Source organism: Hyla sarda, chromosome 3, assembly GCF_029499605.1.
Source record: "Hyla sarda isolate aHylSar1 chromosome 3, aHylSar1.hap1, whole genome shotgun sequence".
Lineage (NCBI taxonomy): Eukaryota > Metazoa > Chordata > Amphibia > Anura > Hylidae > Hyla > Hyla sarda.
The window spans coordinates 98194571-98211747 of NC_079191.1; the positions used below are offsets into that span (position 1 = coordinate 98194571).

The window sequence follows — 17177 nt, forward strand, 5'->3', positions numbered from 1 at the left end:
GAAATTATGGCAGGGTGGCGCTGCAGAGATAGTAAGGGGCCCCAGCAGTGGGACCCCCGTGATCAGGCATCTTGGGGTGGAGCACTCCTTTAAATATAAAAGGATCAGAAAGCAAAGTAAGCTGTTCTGGCTGAATCCACTTCTGGCTCAAAAAGTTGCATACAAAAAATAAAAAAGGAGAATAAAAAAAAATGAGTAAAAAATCCTTACAAACCCTTAATATTTTTAATATACGGTATATACAAAATATATAAAAAGACAACCCTCCTAATAAAAAAGGGAAGCATGGTGAAGTAACAGATGTCTGTAGAATCAGAATGCACAGAGGTTTGTTCTGCCATAAAGACATAGCTCTACACAAGATTTGCACACGCAAACATCAAGGACATTTTAATCAATACTTTTTGCCATGTTGCTTTATTTTACATGCACTGGATAAATTAAAAAACATTATTGTAAGACTGCACAGAATTATCAAGTAGAAGTAGGCAAAATATCTATAGATATAAAAACATTTTCAGGTGTTACAGACTATAGACACATTTGAATGTAATTACAATCTTAATTTGTACTTGCACTTGTTTTAAAATTATATATATATATATATATATATATATATATATATATAAATACATTTTTTCTAACAGCCTCCTGCAGTTTTCTGTTATCAGTAAAGCAAAAAAAAAAACTCTTTAGACCTTCTCACTTCCCCTAAGTTAACTACTAAATGGACTTTATGACAAGATAAAAAGGTCAAATGTGTGTATAATTCACTATAGATTTGTATTGAAAAGAAGGGCTGATAAACCAGTCAGAAAACAGCTTCTCTGATGGACTTCACCAATGACAACACTGCAGAGGCTGTAGAACTGGAATTAAAACAACATTTTAATTAAGGACCTGGGGAGAAAGTGCTTTTTCTGTCCCATAAGAACAAACACAAAAAAGTGTTCTGGGGATCGGTGGGGTGGGTCCACCAACCTGCAAGTTATCCCCTATGCAGTGGATAGGGGATAGCTTGTTGAAATTTGTGTATAATCGTGTATGTAGCTTGACTTGACTGAAAATAAAAATACACTGATTTGATGTTATGGATAGGCTATCAATGTAAAAATCCCTAAAAACTTAAGAGTTGTAGGTAAAATCATACAGCTATTTACTTCTATGGAGAAATGACAGAATGGAAAGACCATGGTGGAAGAGCTGTATGCACGAAGGCACATGGCAGTCCCTAATGGGGGCTTTAAGATAAAGTTGGTGCTAGAGACATAGGGGGGCATTTATCAACGGCTTTAGTCAATTTTTTTCTTCTAATTTAGTCACTAAATTGTCGCAGTTGGGCCTGCACGATTTTCTGTGCGACTTTTTGTTCTGACAGCGAGAAAAGAAAAAAACATTTTTCCCGCTTTTTTTTTTGTAGAAAACGATTTTGATTTGCAGTGGTCAGAAATTTATGAAGTGCGACAGTCGCAAAAAAGTCGCAGGGCATGAAAAAACCTACAAACAATTTACTCCAGCTCAGACATGGAGCAGACAAAACCAATACCAAAGTAAAAAAAAAAATTGCTTAAGTGAAAGAAATTTATCAACAGGTTGAAACCGGTTGATAAATACGTCGCACATAAGCAAAAAAATTGTAAGCAAAAAAATTTAAAAAAAGGAATACATCAGCAAACATTGATAAATGTCCCTCTTAAAGTTTAGTGAGAGACCTATAAAAGCAATCCTTTACATATAAAAAAAAATAAGGTATTTCATTACTATATAAAGAACGAACATACATTTACCTTTTCTACATTTTTCTGAGTTTTAGAATCCTGTTCATGCTGAAAGCTGCTCTTCTCAGTTGAAGGAAGGGACAGCTTGTTTGTCTGAATGGACTAGAAGCAGCAACGCATTACCAAGTATACTAGGAGAGCCATAGGAATAATTGGAGGTGAGACAGAGCGCTATAGGCAAAATATGCTATCATGGCTACTAAAAAAAAATAATAATTTAACATTTTACTATTGGCAGAAAGCCACTGGAGAGTGTTAGATTTTTAAAGTGAAGTTCCTGCAGGGCTTATTTCAGCTAGTTTCTGCACACTTCCCTCTTAGCAAATCATTTTATCTTGAAGCTGTATGATCTCTTGTTCTTCTCAAAATTGGGATGGAATTGAATACTCGCTAGAGTCGCTCCAATGCATGCTAACGCAGACTTATTTTCTTGCCACTACTGTAAGTATAGCTGCAAGTTAAGAAATTGAATTCTCCCAGCAAGGAGCTAATGTTTTTACACCACCAGCTATTGTTTAAAACCACAAAGTAGGTTTGCAAGATAGTTGGAGGGGTAGATTTAAAAAAAAAAGAAAAAAATAAATAAAAAGAAAAAAAAAACACATAATGAGCCTAATCCATAAAAAATAGCTCAAACCAAGTTTTGAATAAGAAATGCAATACCACCATAAGACTATTTTCTTCTGTATGATACACTTCTAAGCCATGCTTAGTATGTTTGTTACAGCTGAAGCAAAGGCCAAGACAAAGTCCAGGAAGTGAGGGCAGGACTAGCACTCCTGTCCCTTCTATCAGACTCCTGTCTCAAAACAGAGGGGAGAGGGTTACAGAGCAGCCTGCAGTGACTGAATTAAGAGACCCATCAAAGCAGAATCAGGGAGGACGTGAATGAATGGTGAGGGCGGGCTCAGTGCTTGCTTTAGATACGCCCCTTCCCGAGTAGTGGATATCAGAGTGAGTGAGCAGCAGAACAGAGGGATTTGTGAACCAAATACAGAAGCTAGATACATTAAAAGACATGTAAAAAATCTGCCTGACCCAGTGAGTAACATATATAAGCATTATTTTATTTTTCTGTGATATGACAGTTCTGCTTTAAGCCACTGGATAAAGCAAGCATCAGTTGGGAATAAAGCAAATACAAATAAAAAATTGAGCAGGGACAAAAACTAGAACAGATAAAAATGTATTAAATAAGGCCTATAGCTGTACATCTGATGTTTGTTAATGGTAGGAACACACATTGCAAATATGCTGCAGCAGAAAATGTACCAAAAGGCAAAAGTGAAACCAGCTGGAAGGGGAAACTAACAACTTTTAAATTTCCCCAACTGGATCCACTTCTGCTTTTGACACTTTGTGTTCCTGGCCTAAAGCAACATAAAATCACTTCATAATAGGATCCATTAGGTCTCTGTTGTGGTGTACGTGATATAAAAAAAAACAAATTGAACTATAAGTAGCACTAATCTCCCTTTTAAGTTGGGTGGAATTTTCCTAGTGACTCAGTCATGAATGTAACAAAGCTCTATGTTAAAATTCTCACATTACTCAATATGTTTTCTCATCTTGATATGCTGAATTGTATCTGTCGCTATTTTGGACTTTAGGATTTTTTTTTTTTACATGTACGCCATTGATCGTGTGGTTTACTTAATGATATATTTTTATAGTTCGGAAATTTACGCACGAAGCGATACCACATGTGTTTATATTTCTCTTTCTTTACATTTTTTTTATGGGAAAATGGGGGTGAATTAAATTTTTATTAGGGAAGGGGTTAAATCACATTTATTAACTCCCCCCCCCCCCAATGTTATAGCCTATAGGTTATAACATCTAATACACTGATCTCTCACACTGATCAATGCTATGCCATCAGAGGTCGATTGCTCCAAACCGGAGATCCAGGCTTTAGCAATCAATCGCTGATCGGACGCAGGTAAGGGACCCTCCAGATGCATCCTAGCTCAGTGCCGATCAGCTCGACAGAGCAGCCAGGAAGGTTTTTTTTTTACTTTAGACGCGGCTATCAACTTTGATCGCCGGATCTTAACGGTTAATAGCGCATATCAATAGCAATCGGTGACGTCCACTATTAGCCGCGGGAACCCGGCTACTGTTAGCCACCGGGCATTATATCACGGGAGAGGGCGCAGGACGTAAAGGTACGCCCTGGGTTCTTAGGGAGTTAAAGGACAAAATTCTGAGGCTACATTACCAATGGCAACATGTCTCCCACTGAAATGAAGCTGAGCTGCAGCACCAGGCAAATAAGGACAAGTTGCTGTATCTGAATAAACATTTATGGGCCATGATACTTCGTAGACTGCTGTGGCCATTTTCTAAGCCTAACTGTAGGAATCAGACTTCACAGTCTTCCATAAAATGTAATGCCTGCTTATGGGTTTTTCAGGAATGTAATCACTTTAGATCACACAGATAATTGGATTAGGTAAGTACATTAGTATTTGCACCAGCTGACTAGGCTTCTATTCAATAACATATGCTCTAAGGCCTGAGCTTTCCAAACTTTTGAGGTCTGTGACACACTTTTTAGGCTTGAATAAATTAAGCAACACGCTCCTTGTCGTACCGCCTATTGCACGTATCCAAAGTTCCACAATAATAAAACATATTTCCTAAGTATCAGCATTACAAATGTGGCAGCCAACAAACTTTGTGCCACTTCACCCCCCCCCCCACCTCCCCCCGCCTTTCATCAGCCCTCTAAGCCATTTACTCGCCCACTTTATCACTTCCTGTGCCACTTCATTTGTCACACACCAGGACTCTGCACATCCAGCTCCATGGCAGGCCCAGATGCAGGCTCGTCCCGCTCCACTGACAAGTGACTATCTCCTGCTTCCTTCTCGGGCGCAATGTCCGGGACATCACTTGTCAGAGAACCTGGCCAACATTACTAATTGATTTAAAGGACAGTTCAAGATCACGCAACAGGCCTTGGCCAATAAGAGCAACCAGAGATGGCTGCTGCTGCAGGAAGGGACAGTCCCATAACACACCTGGAGACTGTCGCTTTGAAGCTAATGTGTCGCAACACCCAGTTTGGAAAGCACTGCTTCAGGACAATAAAGGGTGCCTTAACAAAAAGTAATCTTGAAGCCATGCCTACAGCACCATGTACTGAAGAAAACCACAGCTTCAGACCGGGGTGACAAATATCTAGTTCAAGGCATGACTGAGCAGGTGCATCTTAAGATGTTCTAAAATGAAGGTGTCACTCTGGTGACAATCACTTTATGGGTTATGGGTATTCTAATCTAATACTTTTAAGCTATACACCTGACCCACATAAGGCAACCTGAAGAGTTGGCCCAGCTTTGTTGTTATGCAAGATTGTGCAGTGTATTTCTAATGGGGTATTACCATGAGAATCCCATGTTAGACATCGGTACCTATCAAACACTTATGGTGTATCCTATGGATATGAAAACTACCCAACTACTATTTAAGTCTTATTGAGAAAGAGCTGAACATGATGAACATGCAAAATGCAAAGAGATATATATATATATATTTGGGTCCAGATGTATCAATCTGCCTAAAACAAAAACTCTGATTCTCCTATAACATACAATAACAGCTCAACTTTCCTATCTGAATGAGCTCTATTAAAAATGAAAGCTGCAATGCCTACTGCATCAGTTTGCATGTCCAGCCAACCTACCCCCCCCCCCCCCATTCACTTTTTTCATATAATCAAATTAAAGGGTAACTCCCGCACAATTTTTTTTTTATCCCCTGTCCCAGTCTGATCGAGGGGAGGGGGTCCAACTGCTGGGACCACCCGCGATTTCCTGTACAGCGTCCTGGCTCTCAACCTGCACGGATCGGTGGTCGACACGCCCCCTCAATGCATTTCTACAGAAGGGCAGGAGATACAGTGAGATCATAGTGGGGATTAGTTCAGTACCAAAGCTCCCCTTTAAGATCTCTTTTAAACACTTTAGACCTGATCAATAAAACTGAGAAAAACAGAGATTTACTCCTAACAACCTATCATAGTTCAGCTTTAATATCTTAAGCGGTGCTGTGATAAGTTGCTGTTGGCAAAAACACAAGTTTTCCTCAGTTTAATAAATATGGGCCTGTGTGTGTTTATTTGGTTTACACAATAGGCCACTCAAATTTCTAGACTTTTAATTCTCTCCATGGATTTTGTGTAGCTTTATAAAACATCAACCTGGATTTATAAAAAGGGGTTTTCATATCTTCCCTGATTAGCTCTCTCTGCTGCTGCTGTCTAGCTCACTCTTTGGTGGTCAGGATTCTAGGTAGCCAGCAAACCAGGTGGAGAGAGAAAAATGGCTAGAGAACCAGGCAAGTTTGCTAAATAAAGCCAATTGCAAACTTCTTTATGCTGTCATGTTTTACACATACATGTGATTAAGGAGACATGAACACACCTTTAAATGGTCCTTTTTCTAGACAGTGTAAACTTCAACTTTACACCAACTATTCTGTGGCTTAGGCTGCATTCACACCTCGTTCTCAGCCTATGGTTGCCGGATCCGGCAAAGGTGGGGGGGTTGGAAAAAAACGGGCGCTCCCGTACCCCAGCCGGACCGGCACTGAAATCCATGTAATTTAATGAGCTGACCAGTCAAACGGTGACGCCGGTCGGCTAATTTTTGACCCGTATCCGGTTTTGTGACCGGACCTAAAGCCATAGTATACTATGGTTTTAGGTCCGGTAAGGAAACTGCATACGGGTCAAAAATTAGCCGACCGGAGTCACCCTTTACTCCAGTCGGCTCATTAAAGTAAATGGATTTCAGCATCGGTCCAGGTGCGGTATGGTAGTGCCCGGTTTTCCCCATCATCCCAGCCAGATCCAGCAACCGTAGGCTGAAAACGAGGTGTGAATGCAGCCTCAAAAACAGAGCTTGCACCAGAACGCTAGTACATTTTTTTTTTTTTTTTTAACAAAATGTTGCATTTTTAAGAGAATGAGCCATCAAAATAACCTTTTATAAAATTAAATTCAGCTGCATACCCCTGCTGTCACAATATACTTGTCACCTCTTAATTTACATGAGTATACAACTCATTAAAGACTACTCAAAATTGATTGGCGGGTGCCGCTATTTAGTTCTCTTATGATGAATGTTGTATAGACACTTGTCGGAGCATTACATACTCCATTCTGTAGGAAAGCTAGGTGCACAAGACCTGGTGTGTATGTGGCAGCTGTTTCAGCCAGTTGCTCTTTTGCTGTAAAGGATTAATATTAAGCAGAGCTTTCTTGTTCTGTACATATTAGTTTCCAACACTATGTTCCTTACCATAGACTGGATAACCGTGAAAGGTGACATGGCTAGATAAGACAAATTATTTCCCCTCCCTGTGATATGACTTCTGAAAAGGTCATCGAGCATGCCCTGTAACTTTTCCTATTAATGTAAATGTTCAGCTTCTGTCTATTGTTGCATGGGGTTTGCTTTACAGCATATCAAACACTGTTAAAAACAGCTAAGGCAAGAAGGTTGTCATAATAAAAAGCATTTAAATTAAATTATAAATAAAATTTAAATGTTTAAGTATTTGGCTCTAGTCATTTAAATAAAATAAAAAAATCTAGAACTACCATTTAAGCCATTCACCCTATAATTAAAGTCACACCCCCTTGGCCAACCATACCCTCTCTTGACTGACACTGGGGAAAAGTTTCTAACACTCATAGGGCACACGTTATTTAAATAGTACCTGGCGCCAAACTAAACTTTTAATATATTGTTCCTCATTATAAGACACTTTGCTATTGTACTTGCTGTTAAAAAAAAAAAATTCAAATCAACTAGTGCCAGAAAGTTAAAAAGATTTGTAAATTACTTCTATTTAAAAATCTTAACCCTTCCAGTACTTATCAGCTCCTATAGTCTACAGATATACTACAGAGAAATTTGTGAAGTTCTTTTCGGTCTGACAACAGTGCTCTCTACTGACGGCGGGTCGGGGGGGGGGTTGGGGGAGGGAGGGGCATTATCGGCTTATTGGCAAGGTAATTGCCGATACCTATAATGCCCAAAATCGTGATTATCGGCCGATAATATTGGCCATACCGACAATCGGTCGATTCCTACCTGATACGTACATAGATGTCAGCAGAGAGTACTGTTGTCATACTGGAAATAACTTCACAATTTCCTCTGTAGTATCCAGCAGCTGATAAGTACTGAAAGGCTTCAGATTTTGAAATAGAAGTAATTTACAAATCTGTTTAACATTCCGGCACCAGTGGATTTAAAAACCTTCATTTTCCACTGGAGTTCCCCTTTTAAAATTCTCAACCTTTGTGTGTTTATAAATGTGATTGAAATAACGTCTCTGTTCTGTTCCCTGTTGTAAATTAAACAGTTATTTTGGTCTTCTCCCGGCCTGGCAGGAGAACAAACTCAGGAAGTGCCTGCGGGACATGGCGAGGTCACTGCTGAATTTAGTGAATCTAGCACAGGGGACGGGGCTTCACCGGCTCAATTTACATATTCATTGTCTGTGACTCCACATCCTAGTGAAGTGGAGTCACAGACAATTAATACATACATTGAGTGGGTGGAGCCTTTCTACCCTATATCCTAGTGAAGTGGAATGAAGTGGACAATATGTAAATTGAGCAACAAAGCCCCTCCCCCTGTGTGCGATTCACTGAATTCAGCAGAGGATCATCTGGGGGACATATCTCAGGACCTACTGGACATATTTTATTAAGTGACCTCTTATTAGACTCCTGTTCACCCACACTATAACCAAGTGTATTGCATTTATTGTGTGTGAACAGGCTGACCGTTTTCTTTTAAGAACCTTTTGGCACAAATACTATAGAAAATTTGTCCCAGTGTGTGGAAATACATTGGGTTTTCTTGTTGCATTTTTCCTGTGTTTTACATATGCCCTGTAAATGGATACTGTTAAGGGATGTGAAAAACAGGGGGGGGGGGGAGACTACATTCTTTATTTCCCTAATTGGCTTCCCACTAATGCACGACTGCTAAGTTTTTCAGACAGTACAAAAAAAAAAAAGTACGGTTAAAATGTATTAAAAAAAAAAAATACAAATCCCCCAAAAATGCAACGAACACCACCAGATCAGATTGAGGAGTTTAAATAACTATTTGCACCTTTTACCTGTATGGTAACCGATGCATAATGTGAAACTTAAGCAGTAGTATGATTACTGGAAGGGACATGTCATCATGCTGGAATAGTAACATTAGAGTGACATGAGCATCAGAAACCGATGGTGGGGGAACGAAAGCAGAAATTTAATGATTTTTTACTTTTTTTATGCAACACTGGGCTTTCTCATAGTACAAATAAGCTGCAGATTTGTACCCGTAATGTACCGTATATACTCGAGTATAGGCCGAGTTTTTCAGCACGATTTTTCGTGCTGAAAACACCCCCCTCGGCTTATACTCGAGTGAACTCCCCCACCCGCAGTGGTCTTCAACCTGCGGACCTCCAGAGGTTTCAAAACTACAACTCCCAGCAAGCCCGGGCAGCCATCGGCTGTCCGGGCTTGCTGGGAGTTGTAGTTTTGAAACCTCCGGAGGTCCGCAGGTTGAAGACCACTGCGGCCTTCAACATCATCCAGCCCCCTCTCACCCCCTTTAGTTCTGAGTACTCACCTCCGCTCGGCGCTGGTCCGGTCCTGCAGGGCTGTCCGGTGAGGAGGTGGTCCGGTGGGATACTGGTTCCGGGCTGCTATCTTCACCGGGGAGGCCTCTTCTAAGCGCTTCGGGCCCGGCCTCAGAATAGTCACGTTGCCGTGACAACGACGCAGAGGTGCGTTCATTGCCAACGTAATTCTGCGTCATTGCCAAGGCAACGGCTCTATTCCGGGCCGGAAGCGCGGAGAAGAGGCGCCCCCGGTGAAGATAGCAGCCCGGACCACCTCCCCACCGGACCACCTCCTCTCCGGACAGCCCTGCAGGACCGGACCAGCGCCGAGCGGAGGTGAGTACTCAGAACTAAAGGGGGTGAGAGGGGGGCTGGATGATGTTGAAGGCCGCAGTGGTCTTCAACCTGCGGACCTCCGGAGGTTTCAAAACTACAACTCCCAGCAAGCCCGGACAGCCGATGGCTGCCCGGGCTTGCTGGGAGTTGTAGTTTTGAAACCTCTGGAGGTCCGCAGGTTGAAGACCACTGAGGGCGAATGATGAGAAGAGGATGATGAAGGGGGGGGTGTGGGGATGATGAAGGGGGGGGGGTGTGGGATGATAAGGGGATGATGAAGGGGGGGATGTGTGGGATGATAAGGGGATGATGAAGGGGGGATGTGCGGGATGATAAGGGGATGATGAAGGGGGGATGTGTGGGATGATAAGGGGATGATGAAGGGGGGATGTGTGGGATGATAAGGGGATGATGAAGGGGGGATGTGTGGGATGATAAGGGGATGATGAAGGGGGGATGTGTGGGATGATGACAAGGGGATGATGATGGGGATGTTAATGACGGGTCTGGATGATGACAGGGGGGGGATGAGGTATTTCCCACCCTAGGCTTATACTCGAGTCAATAACTTTTCCTGGGATTTTGGGTTGAAATTAGGGGTCTCGGCTTATACTCGGGTCGGCTTATACTCGAGTATATACGGTAAATGATATTTTTTATTTTTGCAGGGGCTTCTGTCAAGAATTATAAAAAGTTATACTTACCTACTCTTGTCCCCCACAGATTGTCTCTTCTCCTTGCTTCACTATACATCTTTACTTTCTGAAGTGAGGCCACTGCAATGTGCTGGTCACTAGTACATAGGCACCTCTATTCACAACATGGAATAGGAGAGCTCTCTGGATTGTATTTATTCCAGCTTAATAAGGCCCTTTAAAAGTTTAATTGCTTTGGTTATCAGGCCATGGTCACACAGCCAAAAATGTGTGGAATATCTGCCTGGTAAACACTGATGGACATTCGGCACATTTGCTTATTAAAGAGATACTCCTGCAAAAAATATCTTATCCCTATCAAAAGGATAGGGGATAAGATGTTTGATTGGGGAAATCCCGCCACTGAGGACCCTCGCGCAGCACTCAAGTCATCCGTGCACAGAGCGAAATCTGCTCCGTGCTGGATGACTGGCGACTACAGCTGCTGCACCCCCTCCATTCAGGTCTATGACAGACATTAATGAGGGCGCGTGGCATCACGAACACAGAAGCTCCACGCTTCCGTGTTCTGGACACGGCTGCTGCCTTTCCGGAGATCGCGGGGACCCTGCTGCTGGGGAGCTAACATCTTATCCCCTATATTTTTGATAAGATGTTTAAAACGGTGCCAGGGCAAAGTAAATTAGTAAGACTAAGTTCACCTACTGGCCATTGTGCTCTTTTGAAGGGAGCTCTGTACATGTCCAATCTTTTTACTCCGCTCAACTCCTGTAAAATACCTGACACACAATGGACCCCTATTCAGGTCAATGCGATCCATCGGTATCAGTTGTGCTCAAACTCATTTAAGGTCTGTTCAGCGAAAGAAAGAGAAAAAAAGCAACACTGCAGCGGGAATTTAGCCTTAATACAAGCAATCCATGTGTGCAACCAGCATGTGTAATCAAGTCTGTTAGTAAAATTTACTAAGAGCTCAAAGTTCAAATATAATTTCTTGGTGTTCAATACTTACCAAAATTAATAACGTTTTTCCATACTCCAATTAAAAATAAACTTCATCATTCTAATTTGATCATTTTCAATTCAGTGCTGATGAACTATGAAATTTTCAGTCATGCACACCCCCTCAAATATCTAAAGTCTCAGAATCACATACAGGCATGAGGCCAAGATCTGACTTTACATTAGTGATTTTTACAAAGCCAAAAAATCTAATTACTTGTGTACAACCCCGAGTTCGAACCAATGTAAGCATTAACCCCTTAACGACCAAGAACCTACTTTTACGGGTCAGTCCCGGCATGTATCTGGAGCCAGGACCCGGGGCTAATAGCGTGTGGCAGCGATTGCTGTGCCGCACGCTATTAACACTATACACACAGCGTTCAAAATTGACCGCCGTGTCTAAAACGAAAGTAAAAGCTTCCCGGCTGCTCAGTGGGGCCGATTGGGACCACTGCAGTGAAAATGTAGTGTCCCGATCAGCTAGGACGCGAGCAGAGGCCCCCTTACCTTCCTCCGGCGCGTCCCTTCGGCGATTGATTGCTCCAAGCCTGAGATGCTAGACAGACCTATAACACTGATCCATGCAAAGCAATGGCTTTGCAGGGATCAGTGTTAAAGATCAGTGTGTGCAGTGTTATAGCCACCTATGGGAGTTATAACACTGCAAAAAAAAAAAAAATATATATATATATATATATATATAAGTGTACAAAAAAAGTTAATAAATCTGATTTAACCTTTTCCCTAATTAAAGTCCAATCCCATTAAAAAAAACAACAACAACAAACAACCTTTGAATAAAAACATATGTGGTATCACCGCATGCGTAAATGTCCAAACTATAAAAATATATCATTAATTTAACCGCATAGTTAATGGAGTATGCGCAAAAAAAATTATAAAGTCCAAAATAACGTATTTTTGGTCATTCATGAAAAAATTCATACAAAGTGATCAAAAAGTCTGATCAATACAAAAATGGTACCGATAAAAACTTCAGATCACGTCACAAAAAATAAGCCCCATGCGCGAAAAAAAAAAAAAAAAGTTATAGGGGTCAGAAAAACAATTTTAAAACGTAGTACGTAAAGTACGTAAATTTTCCTGCATGTAGTTATGATTTTTCCAGAAGTACAACTAAAATCAAACCTATATAAGTAGTGCATCATTATAATCGTATGGACCTACAGAATAAAGATAAGGTGTCATTTTTACCGAAATATGTACTGTGTAGAAACGGAAGTCTGCAAAAATTACAAAATGGCCTTTTTTCTTCAATTTAGTCGCACAATGATTTTTTTCTGTTTCGCCGTAGATTTTTGGGTAAAATTACTGATGTCATTACAAAGCAGAATTGTTGTCGCAAAAAATAAGCCATCATATGGATTTTTAGGTGCAAAATTGAAAGGGTTATGATTTTTAAAAGGTGAGGAGGAAAAAAACAAAAGTGCAAAAACGGAAAAACCCTGCATCCTTAAGGGGGTTAATAGCAGAGATAAGTCAGCACAATATAATGTACTGTATACAGGTCCCTAAACACCAGGGTAAATACTCTGCCTAGTACTCTTTCAAAACAGTACCTCTTCTGGGGTGAACATGATCTAAAACTTTTTGAAATGGCTTATTGAGGGTTGTGATTACTTACCTCACAGTCCAGCTTCCTCAGGCTCACTTAACTTTGATCAATCAGCCTATAACAAGCAAAGCTGAAATACTGATCAGGCTTCACAGACCTGTAACTAGCTCCTTTACTATAGCATAAAAGTGAAAAACTGCAAAAACATTAACAGGGTGAAATCTAAATAATTGTTTTGACTTCCAATGTTGTTACCAAGTGCACTTGCACTATGTATGTATCAAATTGTTTCAATTAACAGATATCTGTAGCAATCACGAGCATGATAAAAGGGGAGTAGAACCCAATCTAGGGAACAATCCTTGCCATGACAGAAGGCTGAAGTGGAAACTTTCGGCAGTAAAAAAGTTAAACATTGCCTATGAGCCACTGAAATTATGCCTTTCAGATTATCTTATAATTTACAACACTTATGTAACTCCATGACGGGTTTAACAATCATATCTGAAATTAGACATGACATACAAAAGTTAACCAAATACCATGTACCAATTTGTAGGGTGTTTTACCGGACCTAAACAGTGACACTCCACCTAACACCACATCCCCTTTGTTTGAACGCAGACCGCTTAGTCTTATTCTCCTCAGCTGCTTCCAGTACCAGGCCCAATTATGTACATCGTTGTGTCTACATAAATATTTTAGGGGATGCAACACACTTTCTGGCTAAACTCCACTAATAACCCCTTCCAGTTCAAAGTCCCGATGCTTAGACCGTCTTTGGCTGCAGCGGTGACAATCCTCAGCCAGTTTGGCGAGTGGGCACTTCCTATGCATCAGTATAGAAAACAGGAATCACTCAGCAGTAATGGAAATTTAGGGGAGAGGAGCTTGACAACAGGTGATTACATGAAAAAGGCAAAACACTATTTGGTTCAATATTAATAAACTAAAGATATTTTGTAGAGTCTGTCTCATTTCTTATATACTTTGTGGTTAGTATGACGTGATGCAAAATTCTTTCATTATCCGCACCAAGCATGTTGTCTTGTTAACTGAGCTGTTGACTTAGTTTATAATATTTGAAAGGTGATTGACAAATGTAGTCTTCAAAAAGACAAAGCATTAGTTGGATCAGGTATGTTACTTTAGCTGAAAAAGTATGCAGAGAGGTATGCAAACTGCTAAATTATACCAATAAAAAAATTTAAAAAATTGCTTTAAAAGAGGACATAAGGTGCCAGCTCTACCTTATATTTGCTCAGGCAAATGATATCCCACATAGGTCTGCCCATTTCCAGTAGGACTTAGTGTCATAGTAGGTGTAGCTGTCCGTTTTATTGTATGGATTTGTGCTTTATTTAGCATCTGTGAACTTTTAGAGGCACAGAATTCTTTATTTATAAAGCAAACATCTTGGCATACACAGTTTGTGCAAGAAACAGTACACAAGGCTGTGATCGAACACAATGAACAACAGTAATGGACGTGCAGAAGATGCTGCTTTAACCTGACTAAGCCTGCCCCCCAATGAAAACCTAAAGATGTTAAAGTAATACAACATAGAAGGAAGAGATAAGCAACATCTATGGAAAAGTGTAGAGTGGTTATAAACCTGGCCTCTCTAATCGCCTCCTTATGCGCCTGGAACATCTTGACGTTATTCATGTTGGACTGCCAGTACTTCACAAATCCACTATGATCAGCTGTCAGCATCCACATGTCATTATGTGACCAGGTCATTGCTCGAACTGGACTGTCGTGAGCCTAAACAGAATGTAGAAAAGCTATTAACTTATGTATAATCAGAACACTAATGTGAAACAATACATTAAATCAGTTCATTTACACTGTGCAGTTTTGTGCCAGTTTTTCACAGTTTTTAATAATGTCAAAGAAGGAGTGTACACTTAAGGGAGAATACTTTGAAAGCCTCAGAAATGTCTGCTGCATTTGTGCAAACTGGGGGGTACAGCCGCTTTGGACTTAACATGTTAAGGAAGTGAAAAGGATTTAGTCATGGCCATAAAATGTTGGCACCCCTGAAAGTTTTCAAGAAAATGAAGTATTTCCCACAGAGAAGCATTGCAGTAACATGTTTTGCTATACACATGTTTATTCCCTTTGTGTGTATTGGAACTAAATTAAAAAGGGAGGAAAAGAGCAAATTGGTCATAATGTCACCAAACTCCAAAAATGGGCTGGACAAAATTATTGGCACCCTTTCAAAATTGTGGAAAAATAAGATTGTTTCAAGCATGTGATGCTCCTTTAAACTGACCTGGGGCAAGTAACAGGTTTGGGCAATATAAAAATCACATCTGAAAGCAGATAAAAAGGAGAGAAGTTCACTTAGTATTTGCATTGTGTGTGCCACACTAAGCATGGACAACAGAAAGAGAAGAGAACTGTCTGAGGACTTGAGAACCAAAATTGTGGAAATATATCAACAATCTCAAGGTTACAAGTCCATCTCCAGAGATCTAGATTTGCCTTTGTCCACAGTGTGCAACATTATCAAGGAGGTTTGCAACCCATGGCACTGTAGCTAATCTCCCTGGGCATGGACGGAAGAGCAAAATTGATAAAAAGGTGTCAACGCAGGATAGTCTGGATGGTGGATAAGCAGCCCCAAACAAGTTCCAAAGATATTCAAGCTGTCCTGCAGGCTCAGGGAGCATCAGTGTCAGTGCAAACTATCAGTCGACATTTAAATGAAACACTATGGCAGGAGACCCAGGAGGACCCCACTGCTGACACAGACAAAAAAGCAAGACTACATTTTGCCAAAATGAACTTGAGTGAGCCAAAATCCTTCTGGGAAAACGTATTGTGGACAGATAAGACCAATACGGCTTTTTGGTTAAGCACATCATTCTACTTTTTACCGAAAACTGAATGAGGCCTACAAAAAAACCTACTGTGAAATATGGTGGAGGTTCAATGATGATTTGGGGCTGTTTTGCTGTCTCTGGCACTGGGGGCCTTGAATGTGTGCAAGGCATCATGAAATCTGAAGATTACCAATGGATTTTGGGTCGCACTGTACAGCCTAGTGTCAGAAAGCTGGGTTTGCATCAGAGATCTTGGGTCTTCCAGCAGGACAATGACCCCAAACATACTTCAAAAAGCACCAGAAATGGATGTCAACAAAGCGCTGGAGAGTTCTGAAGTGGCAGCAATGAGTCCAGATCTAAATCCCATTGAACACCTGTGGAAAGATCTTAACATTGCTTTAAAGGAAAAGGCGCCTCTTCCAATAAGAGACGTGGAGCAGTTTGCAAAGGAAGAGTGGTCAAACATTCCGGCTGAGAGGTGTAAGAAGCTTATTGATGGTTATAGGAAGCAAATTATATCAGTTATTTTTTCCAAAGGGTGTGCAACCAAATATTAAGTTAAGGGTGTCAATAATTTTGTCCAGCCCATTTTTGGAGTTAGGTGACATTATGTCCAATTTGTTTTTTTTCCCTCTTTTTTGGTTTAGTTTGAATACACACAAAAGGGAATAAAACATGTGTATAGCAAAACATGTGTTACTACAATCCTTTTCTGTGAGAAATACTTCATTTTCTTGAAAAATTTCAGGGGTGCCAACATTTACAGCCATGGTTGTAATAAAAAAATAAAGGAAAATAAGGTGTGCACAACGTGTTAGGGCTTGTTCACACGGGTGGATTTGACAGAATTTTCAGCTGAAAATTTGAATAGGGCCACCCACAAGATTTTCAGGAGCGGAATTTCTGCTGGCGAAAACCTCACGCAGACATCATTAACTTCAAAGTTCCGCTGCTGAAAAATCGCCTTGCGAAGAACCCGCCCCATTCAAACTCACAGCGGGAAACACACTGCAAGTTGGAGAGTAAATCTGCTCCTGTGAACACATCCCTAAGGGTCCATTCAATCTGTTCAGAATATTATTTGCAGAAAATCCACAGCGGTTTTCGTTACTGTTTACTTCAATGGGTCAGCCAAAAATTTGCAATCATGGCAGATTTGCCAAAGATCTGCACAAAATCTGCCTGTGTGAATGGACCTAAAGGTACGTTCAAATGTACAGGACCTCCTGCCATCTTGACGCTGCTGATTTGTGGCAGATTTTATGGTAAATACATAAGTGAACGCAGCAAATTCTTTAAACTTAAATGAGCCCTTAGGGTGTATTCATACGTACAGAATCCTGCA

General features: G+C 40.7%; 1 protein-coding gene across 4 annotated transcripts in view; it reads right to left on the reverse strand.

Moving 5' to 3' along the window:
* The window catches only part of WDR33 (WD repeat domain 33), a 104719-nt gene that overhangs the window by 63625 nt on the left and 23917 nt on the right, over window positions 1-17177 (reverse strand). For all 4 annotated transcript variants that reach the window (XM_056564750.1, XM_056564747.1, XM_056564749.1 and 1 more), the window contains exon 6: window positions 14611-14762. In XM_056564750.1, coding sequence (XP_056420725.1) covers window positions 14611-14762 — 152 coding nt within the window. The remainder of the gene's footprint in view (window positions 1-14610; window positions 14763-17177) is intronic.